Source organism: Vigna radiata, chromosome 7 (assembly GCF_000741045.1).
Source record: "Vigna radiata var. radiata cultivar VC1973A chromosome 7, Vradiata_ver6, whole genome shotgun sequence".
In the NCBI taxonomy this organism is placed as follows: Eukaryota; Viridiplantae; Streptophyta; class Magnoliopsida; order Fabales; family Fabaceae; genus Vigna; species Vigna radiata.
The window spans coordinates 32,503,937-32,522,669 of NC_028357.1; the positions used below are offsets into that span (position 1 = coordinate 32,503,937).

At 37.7% G+C, this 18,733-nt stretch overlaps 1 protein-coding gene across 1 annotated transcript; it reads right to left on the bottom strand.

Annotated features, from left to right (window-relative positions):
- Window positions 1–12,031: 12,031 nt before the first annotated feature.
- LOC106767057 (beta-conglycinin, beta chain-like) lies at window positions 12,032–14,000 on the bottom strand. The gene is made up of 6 exons (XM_014651877.2): window positions 13,646–14,000; window positions 13,395–13,570; window positions 13,225–13,305; window positions 12,819–13,121; window positions 12,433–12,691; window positions 12,032–12,318 (listed from the first exon to the last, which is right to left on the bottom strand). The coding sequence occupies exons 1-6, from the start codon at window positions 13,983–13,985 to the stop codon at window positions 12,182–12,184; spliced, it is 1,296 nt and encodes a 431-aa protein (XP_014507363.1). The 5' UTR covers window positions 13,986–14,000; the 3' UTR covers window positions 12,032–12,181.
- Window positions 14,001–18,733: the final 4,733 nt, after the last annotated feature.

Here is an 18,733-nt window from a genome sequence, read left to right on the forward strand (position 1 = left end):
TTCATTCCATCAGTGGCTAAACCAAGCCTAAGATTTCTACACTCTTTACCAAATTGGGGGAATTGTTGATCAATATTTTTCCATTGCTTTGAATCAACTGGATGACGAAGTAGCCCGTTAATTTTTCTCTCATCTGCATGTCATCTAAGGTTTTTAGCATCTTTGGGATTCGCAAACAAATGCTTAAGTCTGGGCACTATTGGAAGGTACCATACTACTTTCAAAGCAGATCTATTTCTTTCTATCTGACTATTATCTTCACTGTTGATTTTTGACTTGTATCGTGATAACCCTCATTTTGGACACTTTGTCAAAAATTCAAACTCTTTCCTATATAAAATGCAGTCATTCGGACAAGCATGTATCCTTTTATACTCCATACCCATTGGACAAAGAATTTTCTTCGCATCATAATTACGAGTGGGTAGTGTATTTCCATCTGGGAGCATTTCATTCAACAACGTCAACAATTTTGTAAAACTCTTATCAGTCCATCCATTGCTCGCCTTCAAATTCATGAGCCTTAACACCGCTGACAAACGTGTGAACTTAGTTGAACCGACACACAAAGGTGTTTCCACATCAGTCGACATCGTCTCACACACATGAGCTTTGGCAAAATTTTCTGCTCCAACATCGCAGATCATGTCCTCTAATTTGTCTTCATCTGGTCGATCTTCTTCCATGGTGGAATCAATAACATTTTCAGTTTGGGAGTCAGTGGGAAAATGCATTTCTTCGCCGTGCCATATCCATGTTGTATAGCATCTTCGGAAACCATCACAGATGAGATGTTTTCTAATTTGAGTTGCGTTCAACTTTCTCCAATTCAAACAGTTCACACAAGGACATCTAAACTTCANTTCATCNTCACTTCTCCCCTCATTACGTTGCGCAAATTGTATAAATTCCTCTACACCTCTCTCGTACTCAACACTAATACGTGGTAAATTAATCCAATTTCGATCCATTCCTAAATNTTACAAAATTACAATTATACAATTTTCTATATAAAATTATCAATTCAATCACACAATCAATTCAGTCATACAATCATACCATTAATAAGAATTCTAATGATTAGTTCAAACATTCAAGTAAGCAAAAATGCAAAGAGCATCAAAGGCAATTCAAACAATTATACATTCCTAAATATTACAAAATAAAAATTATACAATTTTTTTATATAAAATTATCAATACAATCATACAATCAATTCAATCATACAATCATACCATTACTGAACATTCAAATGATCAATTCAAACATTCAAGGAAGCGAAAACGATAAAGAGCATTAAAGACAATACCCAGAATGGGTGTAGCGAGGAGGAAGGGGCATGGCAGATAGGATCTTGACGGCGGAGAGGAATGGCAGGCCGAAACTTTGAACGACGAGAGGAACGACGAAGTGGAAGTTTGACGATTCTGATCGGTCAAAACTCTTCCCTAACGTTGAAAATGGCAAACGAACCGAACAAATTTGAATTTAAACGGTCCAAAACGATGAAAATGGAAGCATAATCGCGTCGTCGACGGTGGAACGAAGGCAGCAGCGTTTCTGAAATTCTTTCTCGCGAAGAAGAAGACACTGTTGCGGCGTTTTTTATTTTTTAAACCTGAAAGGGCATATGCCGCGGTTCAACAGCTAACCGCGGTAATACAGGGGTATAATATGCGGTTCCTCACTTAACCGCACCCTATTCTCATAAAAAAAATAATTGAAAATGGAATTTCTGATATTCTTTTCAAACTTTATGCCACGGTTCAGCGCGCAACCGTGACATTTTATTCAGATAAGGGAATAGGCCGCGATTCTACAGGCAACAGCGACAGATTCCCTAACGTTCTGAATTCACCCAACTGCAATCCCAACTACCTTTCGGGGAATTTTAGAAGTTGCAGGGGGGAATATGTCGCGGTTCTGATCAGAACCGCGACATATACCCCCTTGCAACTTCTAAAATTCCCATCAGGTCAGACCCTGCATTAATTTTTCAGGGGAATATGCAGCGGTTCCTGAAGCAACCGCGGTCGATTCCCTTGCGAATTTAATGAGGGACTGACCTGATGGGAATTTCAGAAGTTGCAGGGGGGTATATGCCGCGGTTCTGATAAGAACCGTGACATATTCCCCCCTCCAACTTCTAAAATTCCCCGAAAGGCAATTGGGGTTCAGAAGGTCAGGGAATCGACCGCGGTTCTCTAAGCAACCGCGGTCTATTCCCTACAATTTTTTTTGTTTTTCTGACTGGCGTCAAAGGCAGAGTTTGATCGGGGAATATGCCGCGGTTGTCGGGAGAATCGCGACATATAAGTTTGATTTATTTTCAAAAATGCCACCGTGCAGTATTATGATGGGATTTCGGTGGAACCACTGCATAATGTGCGTGGTAAATGTTCTATTTTTTACTAGTGCAAAGAGCCCTAGTAAAACATCAATAACATTCAAAATATTTCTATCATAGTGATATAAGTACATATATATTTGGAGGTGAGGAATTAAATGTCAATTCTATAGTTCATAAAGTCAGTAACTCATCAAATTATGTTTAAATAGGTAGAGTGGAATATTAAGATAAGGCCCAAACTTGAGGCCCAAAACACAAAGTCTGTGTGAGATAAGAATATCTCAAGAAAAACCACAGCCCGAGAAAGCCCTCGAAGTAAAAACAGTGGAGATGGTTCAACAGCTTCCAAAGGAAAGAAAGAAGGAGCTCGAAGCTCTCTTGCGGTGCGGTGAACGTGGATTCAGAGAAGAAGAAAAGCAGAACGTGGATGGTGAATACTCACTAATCCTAGCTTGGGGATGATCGATCCGAACCTAACTCGATGAGGAAACTTAGTAAAAACATCAGCTAATTGTTCTTCTGAACGAATGGGAAGAAGATATAAGAGTTTGGCCTAAATCTTCTCTCAAACCACATGGTAGTCAAGTTCGATGTGCTTCGTCCTTTCATGGAAGCTTTGGTTCATAGCTATATACCTTGCAGATTTGTTTTCGCAATAAAGAGCTGAAGTGTCAATGTCTTGAACATGAAGATCTTGAAGAAGATCATTAATCCATTGTATTTCGCAAACAGCAGCAGCTAAAGCACAATATTCTGCTTCTGTTGAAGATCTGGAGACCGTGCTCTACTTTTTTGACTTCGATGAGTTAGAGAAGTCCCAAGAAAAATGCAAAAACCTGTGGTAGATCTTCTAGTGGTAGGACAGGCAACCCAGTCTGAATCACTGAAGGCTTTTATTTGTATTTGTGAGTCAGCAACAAAAAGGAGTCCTTGTGAAGGATTGGACTTGATGTATCTAAGTATATGCTGCACAGCTTAATAGTGATAATTAATGGGTTTCTGCATAAACTGACTTAGCAAATTAACAGAAAAACATAAGTCCGGTCTAGTATTGGTGAGATAGAGCAACTTCCCTATTAACCTTCTATAGGAATTTGGATTGTCAAGGTAATTCTTTGCTTTATATAGTGAGCCAGTATGCTTTAAGAAGGGAGTAGAACAAGGCTTGCATCCTAACATCCCTGTTTCTTCAAGGATGCCTAGGGCATATTTTCTTTGGCAAAGGTGGATGCTCTTCTTGGATCTAGCAACTTCAAATCCTAGGAAGTATTTTAGTTCTCCTAGATTCTTGATCTGAAATCTGTTGTGCAAGAGGGCCTTTATGTGATTGATTTCTGTCATGGAGCTTCCTGCTAAAATGATATCATCTACATAGACAATGAGAGCTGTGAAATCTGTAGATGTCCTTTTAATAAAAAGTGAGTGGTCAGACTTAGATTGTATATAATTGACAGACATAAGGAATGAAGATAATTTCTCAAACCATTGCCTACTAGCTTGTTTCAGTCCATATAGAGACTTGGTAAGTCTGCAAACCTGACCTTCTTCATGGACATGTAGACCAGGTGGAGGTTCCATGTAGACTTCTTCATTTAGGTCTCCATGTAGGAAAGCATTGTCCACATCAAGCTGGTGTAAGAACCAATTCTTTGAGGCAGTAAGAGCAATGAGTAACCTGACAGTAATAAGCTTAGCAACTGGAGAAAAAGTATCTAAAAAATATATTCCCTCTTGTTGGGTATATCCTTTAGCCACCAGCCTAGCCTTGTGTCTTTCTATGGTCCCATCAGCTCTATATTTGGTCTTGTAAACCCATCTACAGCCGATAGGAGTCTGTCCCGGAGGAAGTTTAGTTAGATACCAAGTATCGTTCTCTTGTAGGGCCTTTATCTCTTTCTGCATGGCTTCTGCCCACTCATATCTGTGTTTAGCCTCATCATAGGAGTGAGGTTCATCGTTGGCAGTTATGGCCAGAGTATATTTTAGGTGTTTCTTGGATAAGGAATTATAAGACAATAAGTTAGAAATATGATAAGGGGTTTTTAAAGCATTTTTTATACATAAGGACTGATTAACCTGGTGCACATAGTCATTTAGATATTTTGGAGTTCTTCAGACTCTCACAAATCTTCTGTAATTACAATTTTCTTCTTCTTCAGCTGAGTTGTTGTTGTTGTCACTATTAGTGTCAACAAATTCAGTATGCCTTTGGTCATCAACATCCCTTTCAATTGGTCTTTCAATGTCAATTGGATTATATAGCTGCATGTAAGGTCATTAAAATGAGCAATTCTGTCTTCTTCCTTATCATGGGTTTGCTTATTGCTTTCCTGGTCTTTATAGGGAAAAACATATTCATAAAAGACTACATTCCTGCTTAAGAAAAGTTCTCTAGTATGGATGTCAAGTACAATATAACCTTTCACACCACTCTTATAACCAAGAAAGACTCCCTTCCTGTCTCTAGGATCAAGTTTACTTCTATTATTTTCAAGAGTAGAGGCAAAACATAAACACCCAAAAGTTTTGAAGTTGAGATAAGTGGGAGGGGCATCATACATTATGTCATTAGGGGTTTTGCCATTAAGGACAGTAGAAGGGAGCCTATTTATTAAATATATAGCATGAGTGACAACATATGACCAATAAGCACTAGGAACATTGGATTGAAACAGAAGGCTACGGGTTACATTTAGAATGTGCTGGTGTTTGCGTTCCACAACAGAATTTTGTTGAGGAGTTTCAACACAGCTCTTTTGGTGATGAATCCCATGAGAATCATACAAAGCGACACAATTGAATTCAGGTCCACTATCAAATCTAACGGTTTTAATAGTCTTATTAAACTGGTTCTTAACTCTTATAATGAAATTCTGTAATAGATCTCTAGTTTGGCCTTTATTATGCATTAAGAAAGCCCAAGTATGTCTACTGCAATCATCAACTATAGTAAGGAAATATTTGTGACCGTGAACAGAAGGAGTAGAAATAGGACCCCAGATATCACAGTGAATTATGTCAAAGCATTCATTTGACAAAGAAAAACTTTTGGAAAAGGGCAATTTATGTTGTTTAGCATAGTGACATGTATCACAAACAACATTAGAAGTCATTTGCACATAAGGAAAACTTTTACATATTTGTTCTATAGTTTTGTGTCCTGGATGGCCCAATCTATAGTGCCACAAATTTACATCAACACATGCATAGGAGAAAACAAATTTGTGAACAAAATTCTGATCAGAAATAGGGAAGTGTTGCAAGTAATAAAGTCCTTGGGAGAGATCAACACCCCCAATCGTCTTCAAAGTAGAACTGTCCATTATCTGCACTAGTGCAAAAACGCTGATTAACGTCGGTTATTTTGGACTTTTAACGTGCAAATATGAACCGACTTCAATTCCGGTGACGTCAATGCGACGTCGGAACAATAGTATAATCGACGCCTATAATGACGTCATTCATTGACAGGTCCGACGTCACTAAACGTCGGTGTAGGGCAAAATGGACGTCTAAAGACATTGTCTATACGTCGATCTTAGCTATAACCGACGTCTAATAGGCACTAAAGACTTCGAACATTACACTCACTAACGTCTAAGAGGTACTATAGACGTTGGTGTGCACATTAACTGACGTCTAATACAGTGGTTATGTTTTAGTGCAATTTTGTTCCCGTCTTTGGATAACCTAGTACCACAAACTCCTTTTGCTAGTTTCCGCAAAAAAATAGCTTGCGTCTTTTGAATTTCTTATGGTCCCTTCAACCCAAAACCGAACCTGTGTAGTTGCTTAGCTCCATTTTTCATCCGCAAGAGGGAAATATCACAGTGAAACGAAAACTAGACAACGACCCACGATCGTTTTTGGGCTGAAACGATCAAAAGAAATTCAAAAGACGCCGCTATTTCTGGGAGGCAACTAGCAAATGGAGAATGTGTTACTACATTATCCCAAGAAAGGAACAAAACTGCACTAAAACATAACACAAAGAAAGCAAATTTTAATCAGTTGAACCAGAAGATAATCGATGAAAGATTAAACAAACGGTAAGCATAAAAAAAACCATGCACCTAGAATGCAATGTCGCAAGAGAGAAAAAGAGGAGGAAGAGCATGGTGACGATGGCGGCGATTTCGACTTCGACCAACCCTCCCGGGGTTTAGGTCCATCTTCGGTGGGCATGTTGGGGGAATGAAAAGAGAATCATGCACACTTGTTTCTCGCCAGTGACGCCTCTGGTAGGGATTGATGTTACTATCGATGATGTTAGTCGACCGTGGAAGGTCAAATCGTGGGGAATAGGCTTGTAGGTTGGGAGAAATGAGAAGAAAGGTAGTTCGCGAAATTACGATAGTGACCAATGCCGGAGGTGACTTTAGCCAGCTGGGAAAGGTGCAATGATGCCAAGGAAGCTAGCAATAACAAGGGTTTAGAAGAAGGAAAAAAAGGTCTTTGTCATTTTTAAAGAGAGAAGAGGGAAGAAGGGTCTTGGTCATTTTCGAAAGAGCGAAGTAGATGTTAGGGTTTGAAAATTCTCAAAGTAAATAACTTTTACTTTTTTAAATAATTAATTATTTTAAAATCCGTATGTAATATTTTTATGTAAAGAGGAACCCACTTACATACGGATTTTACATACAAAAAATCCGTATATAAATTTATTTATCATTATATACAGCAAAATCCGTATGTAACATATTTGGATGTAAAATCCGTATATAATGGGATTCTTATCTACAGATCAAAATCCGTATGTAAATGATATTTTTCTTGTAGTGAAACCTAAGAAACTATGGTTGTGCGATTAGGTTTTCAATTTGGGTTTCTGCTGTGTTTTTGGATTTGCAGGTTTGGCGATTGGAAAAGCTTGCGATTGGCACTGTCACAGTGGCGCTTGGTGGCGATTTCTGGTATGCAGGTCCGGTGGCGAAGGGGATAATCTCTGAGGTGAAAGAGAAGAAGGGTTTGAGTGGTCAAAGTAAGACCAAGGTTGCACTCGGTGGACACAAGAGAACACATGTTATAGGTTCTTCTGCAACTCATACCACTGCAACGGTAAGAACTTATGCAACTGTTTCGATTGGAGTTTCTGTCAGAGTTAGAGACAGTTTGATAGATCTTAATCTCCCTACTCCAGTAGACGATGATGAAGACATTAGCCAATTCGGTCACTGTGCTCTTTCTAATGTGGAGTTTGCCAAAGAGTGAAGAAGAAGGCTTTTTCTTAGTTTGAACTTCTCTTATTTTCTTTCCCTTTGACTAATTACACTCAGATTCCAAGGTACAAAATTTTTGTCAAAAGTGAAACTCGTGGTGGACTGTTAATCTGTTTGTAATTTGCTGGTGGTAGAGTTAATTGAATTTGTGCATTGTTTGAGTGGATAGAATAAACTTGTGTAGTTTGGGATCTTATATTTTCTTCTGTAGTTTGGAATCTTGTTTCCTCTTTCTTTTGTTTTAGAAAGGCGATGGGATTCAACACAACTACTTTCCAGATCTGAAGAATGGTTGGGGATTCATGTTGTTCAAGAGGTGAAGTTGTTGGCAAAGAAAAAGGATCGAAAATGGAGAGGGTCGTGTTGCAGCTTTCAGTAACGATATTGCAGTGACTATGAAGAGGAAGATAATGGTCTGTTGAGAAATAAATTTAACGTTATGTGTTTTTATTAAATAATCAAAGAAAGTTTTTTTAAAATGTAAAATCATTTAACTCCACGTAATTACTTTTTATATGTGCCACTTGATAATTAAAGGACACCTCAACATGCCAGCTCGCAATAAAATTAACACCGTCTACAGAATTTAATGGCAGGGGCTTTATTGAGTCAAATTTACCAAAACAGGGACTTAGTTGAGCACTTTCAAAATACGAAGACCCAATTGATACAAATCTGCAGAAATAGAAAATTCCAAATACAATAAACCTTGTTAGGTCCTTACCTCCTTTGATGGACATTCTTTTTCCCTTTTTACCCATGTTATTTTTCTCCCTTCACTACGCCAACCCCATAAAAGGTCTCCTTGTAAGCTCTTTAATTCTTTCCCTACTAATTGAGTCCTCTTGAAAAAAAGATAAGAAAAAGAGTGGTAAAACAATAATATTTAACTAAACACAGTTTTCCTGCAAAGAATAAATGTCTCCCCTTCCACTTGTCATCTTTTCTTGATATTAGAAATAGTATTGTGCCAAAATTTATACTACCTAGGATTCCGACCTATTGCCATTCCTAAATATTTGGTGGAAAACTTCATAATATATTAACTTATAAGACTCCACTCCTATCCCCTCATAGCTAGCTTGGTAAAACTAACCTTTGAAGCTAGTTCGAAAAACCTAAGAATGTTCTTCACCATTATCACTAATATCAGATTGTTTTAGTAAGTAAATCAGTCCCTATAAGTCAGCGATAAACGAAATTGTGACTAATTTATTTTGTCACTAAATTGGTCACTTTTTTTATTATAGACCGATTTTAGTTTTTTAGTGACTGAATTTCCAGTTACTATTTGTTGCTCTTGGTAGCACATAGGTGGTTCTTCAAAATTAGGAAAAGACACTTTCAACAAGTACGTATGTTTTCCATTGAAAGGTTCAGAGTTATATGAAATAGTTACAACTGTCATTACACTTATTAAAGTCATTTTACACTTATTGAAGTGACATAGTACAGTTATAAATTTTGTTTCACATGTATCTCTCGTGTCTTTCGGATTGTATAATATTTCAAGGGAGTAAAAAATATATTCTATGATCCAAAAATTTACAAAGTTTGAGAAAATTTTCTATTTCTTTATACTTACCTATTGTGAATCTTCCCTAGAGTCATAAAAGTTCAGAAACAAAACCATATTCAACTCTATAATAATTCAAAAATAGTACATCATGTTCATGTTTTCATTTTAATTGATTGTTTAATTTTCAAAAAATAACACAAAATAAAACGAATTTGCTTCGACTATTATTTGTGATTGAAAAAATAGTTGACACCCACCACAAGGGATATGTAAGTCGCAAGACATAATTAACTGACAATTTGAAACACTTATATTTTAATTTTAATATATTTGTGTATATTAATATATTTAACATAAAACAAATATACATTTATGTAAAGAATTTAACACTCCAAAATATTTCTTTAACACTACAGAATTTTTGATAAATATTTACTAGATTTTGACACCCAAAAATAATTTTTAAATATTTATTGAATATATGCCCTCTTAAGTTAATATTAATAGTATTTATAAGGTTTAAACCCTCATTTGGTCCTCATATTTGTGTGTCAATTTCAAGTTGATCATCGTTTTTTATTTTGTCTCAATCGGATTCTAAAATTTGTAAAAATAAACCAATTAAGTCCTCTCCGTTAAATTAACACTAACACCCTCTGTCTGTGATGACGTTGTAAACACTTAAAATGTTGATGTGATATTGTTATATTACGTGAAATTCTTTTAGGTGACATGGTTTAAAATTTAATTGGAAACGTTAAGAATTCAGATTCGTCATCCTTGTCGTTTACATGAAGTCGCCGACGGTGCATCATCGACACCTACGTAGGCGAGAGGCTTCTCGGCACGGCTACCTTCAGCAGCATCATGGGCGACTGTCTCGGAGGACAATCCGGCATGGATCCGACGATGCTCGTGAGGGACTGGAGGTCGGAAACCGTACTCCAACGGCGGAGCTGAATGACGGAGACAACGACCCTGCCATGGAAGGAGCTTGTCCTTCTTCGACGGTGACTCTCGGTGACTCTCGGACTGGCCGTTGCAGCTGCTATTGAGGGCTGGCCTAGACCTAACCTCACGACCCCTGGCCCAAACCCTAATTCCACGGATGATTTTTGTGAATTTTCATTATGTTTTCCTGTCATTGATTTATGTTTTTCGTTTACATTGTTTTTAATTTTGATTTTCTTCTAGTTTGGGGCCTTGGTATTTGAATTTTCCGATAGTTTGTTTCGCATCTAAATACATATTTTATCGAAGGAAATGGGTTTCGGTTTTAATCGTGCAAAGAAATTAGGGGGAAATTGTTTATCTGGGTTTACTGGCTGTATATAGTTTGTCCACAGAGATATGCAAATCCAACTGTTAAAATTAGCTCTCTGATGGAGGAAGGGATTTCACCGGCGAGGGCGTGGGCGTTGGAGGAGAGGTATCATGGGTGCAGGCATCTGGCATACCAAAAAGGTCACATATTGAAAATGTGTTTCCTCATTCTTTGCCTGCTTCTTCTGTGTGTTTTTTTATTTTCATTTATTTTTTTTTGCCCCAGATGTGTAATTGAGACAAAAGAAGAAAAAGAAGAAGAAATTGGAGGGTTGGTGTCGTAATCGCAGTCGTAGACGGGCACTTAAGCGATAAACTGGCGCGAGATTTACGACCTGCGGATTGCAGATTATAGTTTCAGTGGTCGGCGTCAATGTGCAGGTTCTCGTTCGTTGCAGGTCACTGAGTCCAACTCCGATTGTAAGTAAAAAGGTAATCTTTTTTTCTGGTTGGGTCAGAAGAAGATGGTGGATCCGGGGAGACTGAGAGTGGAAGATTGTGGCTTAACGATGTTGATATTTGTGTAGCACGGTGGTGGTTCTGGCAAGGATGTTGGCGGCGCATGACTAACGACGGCTAGGGTTTCTATGGAGAAGAGAAAGTTAATAAGTGGAGGGGAATTTTTTTTTAATGGAAATTTCAGATGGTAAGAATTTCCTTTTTCACGTGGAAATAACACATAATCCATTTAATTTAATTAAGAATGCCATGTCATTTAAAAAAAAATTACAGCTCAATATCTCTTAACGTCGTTAGTCAAAATTTAACGGGGAGGGCTTAATTGGTTCATTTTTACAAGTTTTAGGACTTGATTGAGACAAAAAATAAAACGATGACTCAATTGAGATTGACACACAAATATGAGGACTCAAGAAAGGGTTTAAACCTATTTATATATTCTTTCATTTAGATATGTAGTTTATTGCATACTACTTGTGTGCTATGTGAAACATGGTGATAACTTCTAACAAAAAGAATTTATAAAACCAAACAAAAATAAGCTATCATTTAATATATTATTTGTTCTCTCTCTCTATATATATATATAAAAACATGTTTTAAGATGCACCAAAAATGCTCTCCAGATATTAAGTGTAAATATATTTGTTCGCTTTAAATGTATATATTAAGATGCATTTGTTCCCTAGATATATATTAAAACGTACCAAAAATCTTCTCTCTCTACGTGATGCATAAAAAAGAAATCTGTATTAAGTGTCGATCCATAAAAAGTCTTCGGTTGTTCTGTCCAAAATATATTGAGTAGAAGCATTTTGTTGGTATAGATGAATTATTATTATATATATATATATATATATATATATATATATATATATATATATATATATATATATATATATTCACAACCAGCATCATTTAAACAGTTAGTTGACCTATCAGTATTCAACTTTACAAGATATCCGATGTTTTACGACATCAACATTTTGGCTGCTTTTAATATTCTATTTGGGTTGGCTTTGTTCTCGGACTGCGCTTTGTAAGATTTGCTTAATTTCATACTTTATTCACATAATTTAGGGTCAGTGTATATTTATTTTAGGATTTTGGTACCCAGCAGCCAACCATCAAATTAGCTTAGCAGAAAACAGAGAGTTAAGATAAAACACAGCATCATTTATATGCTCCATTTGTTTATTCAGGTTGGGCTCATTTATTGTTTACATGGTCCGATACATATTTCCATATGCACCATACATACATTTTACTTGATATTTATTCAGTACACAAATGGACCCTTTCCTCCCTTTCCTATTGCTCAGGCTGTGCATCCACAAACTGGGATTCGCTCTGCTTCTTTATCAGCTTCTTTACCTTCTCACCAGACGCAGGGAACGTAACATCCAACACCTCTGTAGGTATCTCGCTTATCACATTGTCTTTCTCACCTTCAAATTTTCAATCACCAATTCACAATCGTAAATAAACAACCTCATCAGCCAACTTTCATGTAGCATAAAACAAACAAGAGATATATCATATATATATATATATATATATACCTGCAAGGAAGTTCCTCTGGTTGTTCTCAGCATTGATGCCGAAAGCAAAGAAATTCAGATTGGAGGTAGCGTTGATGACAACCGGATAAGTTGCAGGGATTATAAATACATCGCCTTCAGACAACTCAGCTATATACCTCTGCACTTCCAAACTTTCCTCTTGTTCTCTTTGGCCAACAAGTTCAATGTTTGCGTTTCCCTCATTAATCACCAGTATTGCTGTGGCCCGAGAATTGTAGTGTGGCAGAAGAAGGCTTCCCTGAAGTTTTTCAAAAACAACCATTATTTAATTATGATCTCAGTACTAAGATCTTATAATTATGACGTTATACTGAATAATAGAATTCAATTGCTGAGATTGTCCATACGGTTTTTCCTTGTATTACCTCGTTTATATCCACAGATCTGATGAACATGTCCAAGTCCCTAAGTTGGGGGTTTCTCTCCGGAGTGATCTCAAACCACCTTCCAAGTTTGTTGGAGTAGATGGGTTTTTGGTTTCGCAGGTTGAATGGTTCATCTTCGGAGGAAAGGGATTTCTTTGAACTAGATTTGGCATGTTTGGTCAATTTCCGAATCTGTTCCCTTTTAAGTTCAACAATCACTCCCTCTTGCTGACTCTCCTGGCCTTGCTGTTGTTGCTGTCCCTCCTCTCCAAACAGAATCCTGCTTATCTCCTTGATGTCGCTCTATAAAAATCATACAAATATAGATAATGATATCATTCAAAAAATGTGAAATTATTTAGACAAACTACTAACTAAATGGCAGCGCAAATATGTGGTTGCTTACATCGAAGGAGGCTTCTAGAATATTCTTGCTGAATCCTTGCAAGTAGGATTGTTGTGCTTCTGTGCTAGATAGGAAAAAGTCCTACAAGGACAAACATTTAACGTCACATNTAGAGAGCAATTGCAAGTTAGAATAAAAAAAAGTAAGTTGGGAATAAAAAAAGGCAGTACTTGAAATCTGTGAGGGTTGTTAACGGGTACGGCGAGTTTGATTATTCTGAGATTCTCGTTGTCGTCAGGGTTAACCAAAAAGAAAGTGGTTCCTGCAGGGATTTTCTGAGCATGGCCTTGCTCAAGAATGTTGGAGTCTCTGCCGTCAGGGTTNACCAAGGTGAGTACCGCTCTCCCTGTAAACAANTTGATTGTCATCATTCGTAGCTAGTGACGATATTGAGTCAGTATGAATTAGTTTTATTACTTACCATTAAGGACAACTAGGAGGAAATCGGCATCAGCATGGTGAGGAAGAAGGAGGGTGTTGGGTTTGGACATGAACTCTACAACACGGTAGTTTTCAAGATTCTGCATTTGTTTGGAGCGTTGGTCGAACCTCTGGAGGACCCGAAGGTGACCGAATTGGTTTCTGAATAGANTGTNGAACCACCTGTCAGAGTTGAAGTAGAAAGGGTTATTTTTTCCTCTTGAAACGGACACTTCTGCGCCATCAATGTTCTCCCGGTGTACGATGCCGAAGGAAACAGAAAGTGATGCCAGGAAAAGAATTCCCAGCAACAGCACAAGTGGAATCCTTGCTCTCACCATAGTATTGTATTAGTGAATATTGGCGGAGTTATAATACAATACTTTGATGGATGACTCTGAATGATGAAAAGGTGGAGGGAGATTGCTGGTATTTATTAGTTTTTCAGAACTTTCTCAAACAACCTATATTCTTAAAAAGTTCATAGTTACCTTTAAGGGTTTAAGACCACTGTATATAGGCAAAACTGTATTCTCTTAACATAAACCTTTAATTGGAAATTCCACTACTCATAGTGGAAAATTATATTTTAATAGTACTATGTAAAAAGTGAAACCTAATCTAATGGTTCATGAGGTTGCAATCACAATTTTACCGAGACAACTGAGGAATACGAAGTAGTGCGGCGCTGCCCACCGGCGATATGGGCTTTGAGTTGTGTTTCTGTTATTATTTTAAACTATTTAAGGATTTAGACGATCTAGAGAAGGTATCTTTTGACAGAAGACGCGCAAAAACACACTCTTTCACTCCTTGAAGGCGGATTTGGATGTGGGAGGCTCCATCTTCAACTTTTAGGGTTTTTCTATCTCATTCTTTCCATTATTCATCTAGTTTCTCCATGTCGGAAAACAATCGGTACCGATTAGAGTCGCGCAGCGGAATAAAATAATTTAGCGGAAAGCGTGTTCGGTCAAACTTGTATTAAGATGATCCGTTTTAGAAAATTAATTTTCTTAGAGAAAATTTATCAAACAGTTGATGTGCAGAAATATAAAGAGTGTAAGGAGTAGAAAATTAACACACTGGATTTTTATACTGGTTCGGTTCAGAAGAATCTACGTCGAGTTGTTAATCACTATAAAAAGTGATTAACGTTTTCACTAAAAATCAATTCAAACAGATTACAATGGAGTGAAAGAATAGAATGATAAAACCTTCCTTCGACGAACAAACCGGAAGCGAGGATTCTACACTTTCCTTTGACCAACGAACTGGAATAATGCAGACAAGATCTTCCTTCGACAAATGAACTAGAAGATGACAGCCTTGCCAACTCGAAGAGAACCGCTCCGACCTTTGACCCACAAAGCGCGAGCTTCTCCTATTCACGAGACTAGTCAAAGCACTTGAACTAGCTTTTTAGAACTTCCTCAAACAATCTGTATTCTTAAAAAGCTCAGAGTTACCTTTAAGGGTTTAAGACCACTATATATAGCCAACTGGTCAGAAACTTTAAAGACATCTTACAACTGCTAGTGATAATCGATTATTGTAAGTTATAATCGATTATTCAAGTCCGTTATAAAGTTTTCAAAATAGTGATAATCGATAATACATAGGCATAATCAATTATTCCAGGAACTTTGACAGTTCTCATCAAGGACCAGTGATAATCGATTATTTGGAGTAATAATCGATTATTCTAGAACTAAATGGTTTTTCAAGAATGCTTAGGATAATGGATTATAGCTTCACATAATTGATTATATACGTAACAATTCTAGAGATACGAAATTTCTATATTTTACATGCTAAAGAACATTCCCAATACATTTATAAACTACTAAGATGCTTTTAAAGCAATTATAGCAGTCTTCTTCAAGTCTATCTTCTTGTAGCATCATCAAAATCATTTGTCTTCAAATTTACTAATGCTCTTCATTGGTAACACTCCATAATTATGGGGAACAAAATTTTATTTGTTGTTGGAGAAAAATGTAATTCTTTAAAACTCTTGTGTATGGTTAAAAAGATAAATAATGAAATAAAAAATAATAACCGTGGAATGAAAAGAAGCATAACCATTTTTGTTTTAGGTATGTTCTTGGTGTTGGAAAAATAAATTCAAGCCACCACCTTACTTAAAAGTAAAAAAGTAAATTAAATTTATTGGATGACATATGAAAACCTTTCAAGCATCCGTTAAATTCCTTTGAATGTTAGCTTAATTTTATGAAAATTAACTACTTAAGGATAGATTAATGTGGTGGCTTGATTCCATATAAAGGTTGGATTGCAAAACACGTAAAAACCATATTAATAAGTAATAAATACTAAACATGTGCAGTGTTAAGAAACTATTTGTTGGTTCATTTCATTACTTTATACCAAGTCTCCACTTCTTTTTCTTCTAAGGACAATGAAAACCTTTCAAGCATCCTTAGCTTACTTTTATGAAAATTAACTACTTAAGGATTAATGTGGTGGTTTGATTCCATATTAAGGTTGGATTGCAAAACACGTAAAAAAAAAAACCATATTAATGAGTAATAAATACTAAACAGTGTTAAGAAACTATTTGTTGGTTCATTTCATTATTTAATACCAAGTATCCACTTTTTTTTTCTTATAATAAGACTATCTTAAACAAATCCCTTCAGCCAAAATGAGATGCTAGAACAGAGTTAGAGGATTCTCTTTCTTTGTACTAGCTTCCTTGATCACTTCATTTGTTCTCACATAGAGGAAATAGATTTTTAAATACGAGTGTCATAACTCGATTTCAACCTTTCACTCCTATTTTTTCAAAAGAGTTTTCAAAAGAATGTATGTGATGCATGATTTGTTATAAATTGGAAGATAATAATTGTTTTCGTTATGGGATCCGAAACTGAACACTCCAAGTTCTCCCTCAATCTCCCGATCGTTTAACACGCGTCAAAAGTTTCCACTGAAAGGCCAAACCATCCGGGCCCTCCAAAACAATCTCTGCTCCCCCTCCTTGCCTACCAGACGATCCGTCCACAAAGAGATTCTAACCGCTATCAATTTTCTCCTCTATAGGTAATTCAGTCGTGAAATCTGCCAAGTGTTGCCCCTGGACAGACCCTCGTGGCTCGTAACGCAGACTGAATTCCGAAAGTTCTACCGACCATCCTATCATTCTTTCCGCCAGATCAAGTTTTCTCAAGATTTTTGCAATAGGGTATTTTGTTCAAACTACCACCTGATTCCCCTGGAAGTATGGTTTAAGCCGCCGTGCGACATTCAACAACGATAAAACCACCTTTTCCAATCGTTGATACTATGTTTCAGCGTCCTTCAGAATTCTACTCACAAAATAGATTGGCTTGAACACCGGAGTTTCTTGTACGAACGCGACGCTGATTGTCTCCTCACTGACCGCTAAGAAGAACTGCAACTCGCGACCTTGATCTGGTTGCCTCATGACAGCAGGTTCGGTAAGAATCTTCTTAACCTCCTCAAAAGCCCCCTCACAATGCTCGTCCCAACCTCCTTTCGCATCCTTTTTCATTATCTTCAAGATGGGTTTTATGTGTTCGGCCAGCTTCGGATTGAATCGGGACAGTGATGTCAAACGTCCCACCAACCTTTATACCTCCTTCAAATTCTTCGGACACCTCATTTCCAGCACCGCTCTGCACTTGTCGAGGTTGGCCTCAATTCCTCGGGAAGTTAACATAAAACCTAGAAACTTCCTGGCCGAGACACCGAATGTGCACTTGGAGGAGTTTAAGTGCATTCCAAACTTTCGTACCTGCCCGAGCACTTCCTTCAAATTCCAGATGTGCTCTTCCACCGATCGGCTCCTCACAACCATGTCGTCCACATAGACCTCCATACACTTCCCTATCTGGTTTTGGAAGACCTTATCCATCAACCGTTAATAAGTAGCCCTTGCATTCTTCAACTTGAAAGGCATGACATCATAACAATAATTAGATCGTTCTATTATAAAGGTTGTTTTTTCTCTGTACGACCGATACATAGGAATCTGGTTATAACCCAAGTAAGCGTTTAGAAAACTTAGGACCTCGTATCCAGAGACTTCATCTACTAATCCATCGATACTAGGGAGAGGGTAAGTATCTTTCGGGCACGCCTTATTCAACTCTGTAAAGTTTGTACACATTCTCCATTTCTCATTGGATTTCTTCACCATCACGACGTTAGCTAACCACGTGGTGTACTTTACTTCTCGAATGAACCCATCTTCTAGAAATTTGTGGACCTCCACATCTCTTTCTGTTTTCTTCCCCTAACCTCCGTTTCTTCCCCTAACCTTCGTTTCTTCTGGGACACCGGTCGGACATCCTTAAACAAGGATAACTTATGAGAAATCACGTCAGGATGGATTCCCGGCATGTCCGTCGCGGTCCATGCGAACAAATCCTTATTCTTAAGCAAGATAAACCCGATCGCTTGGGCTTGGACGTCAGTAAGGCCACGTCCCATAGTGGTAAACTACTCTTCATTCTCTCCTAAAACGAACGGTTGTACCTCCCCCAACGGCTCCATTCGGTCTTCAATATGCGTTCTAGGGTCCAATTCTGCCATTGCCACCTCCAATCGTTTACCCAAGGGTTAAGAAGCCCTTGGTTTTACCTTTAACCTCGCCGCATAGCATTCACGAGCCATCTTTCAGAAGGGTATTTCAACGTTAGGTGGGGAGTAGAAACAATGGCCATCCCAAAAGGACGTTGTATGATGTGTCCGCATCCACTAACAAAAACCTGACCTTCACCTCCCTAACTTCCTTGTCCACCCCTAGGCTCATTCTTAGATCAGCATAGCCTCTTGTGTCTACCCTTTCCCTAGCAAATCCTACGATCTGCTCGTTGAATGGCATGATAGCGTCCTCCGAGATTTCCATCTGCATGAAGGTCTTCCAATAAAATATGTTAGCCGAACTTCCCTAATCAACTAAAACTTTTCCCACCTGATACCGAGCGATCATAGCATTAATCACCATCAGATCATCGTGGTCGGGGTCAGGGGCGTGAAAATGCTCATTCGAAAATGTAATGGCGACATTGATCTCCTCAGCACATTCGTCCAATTGACA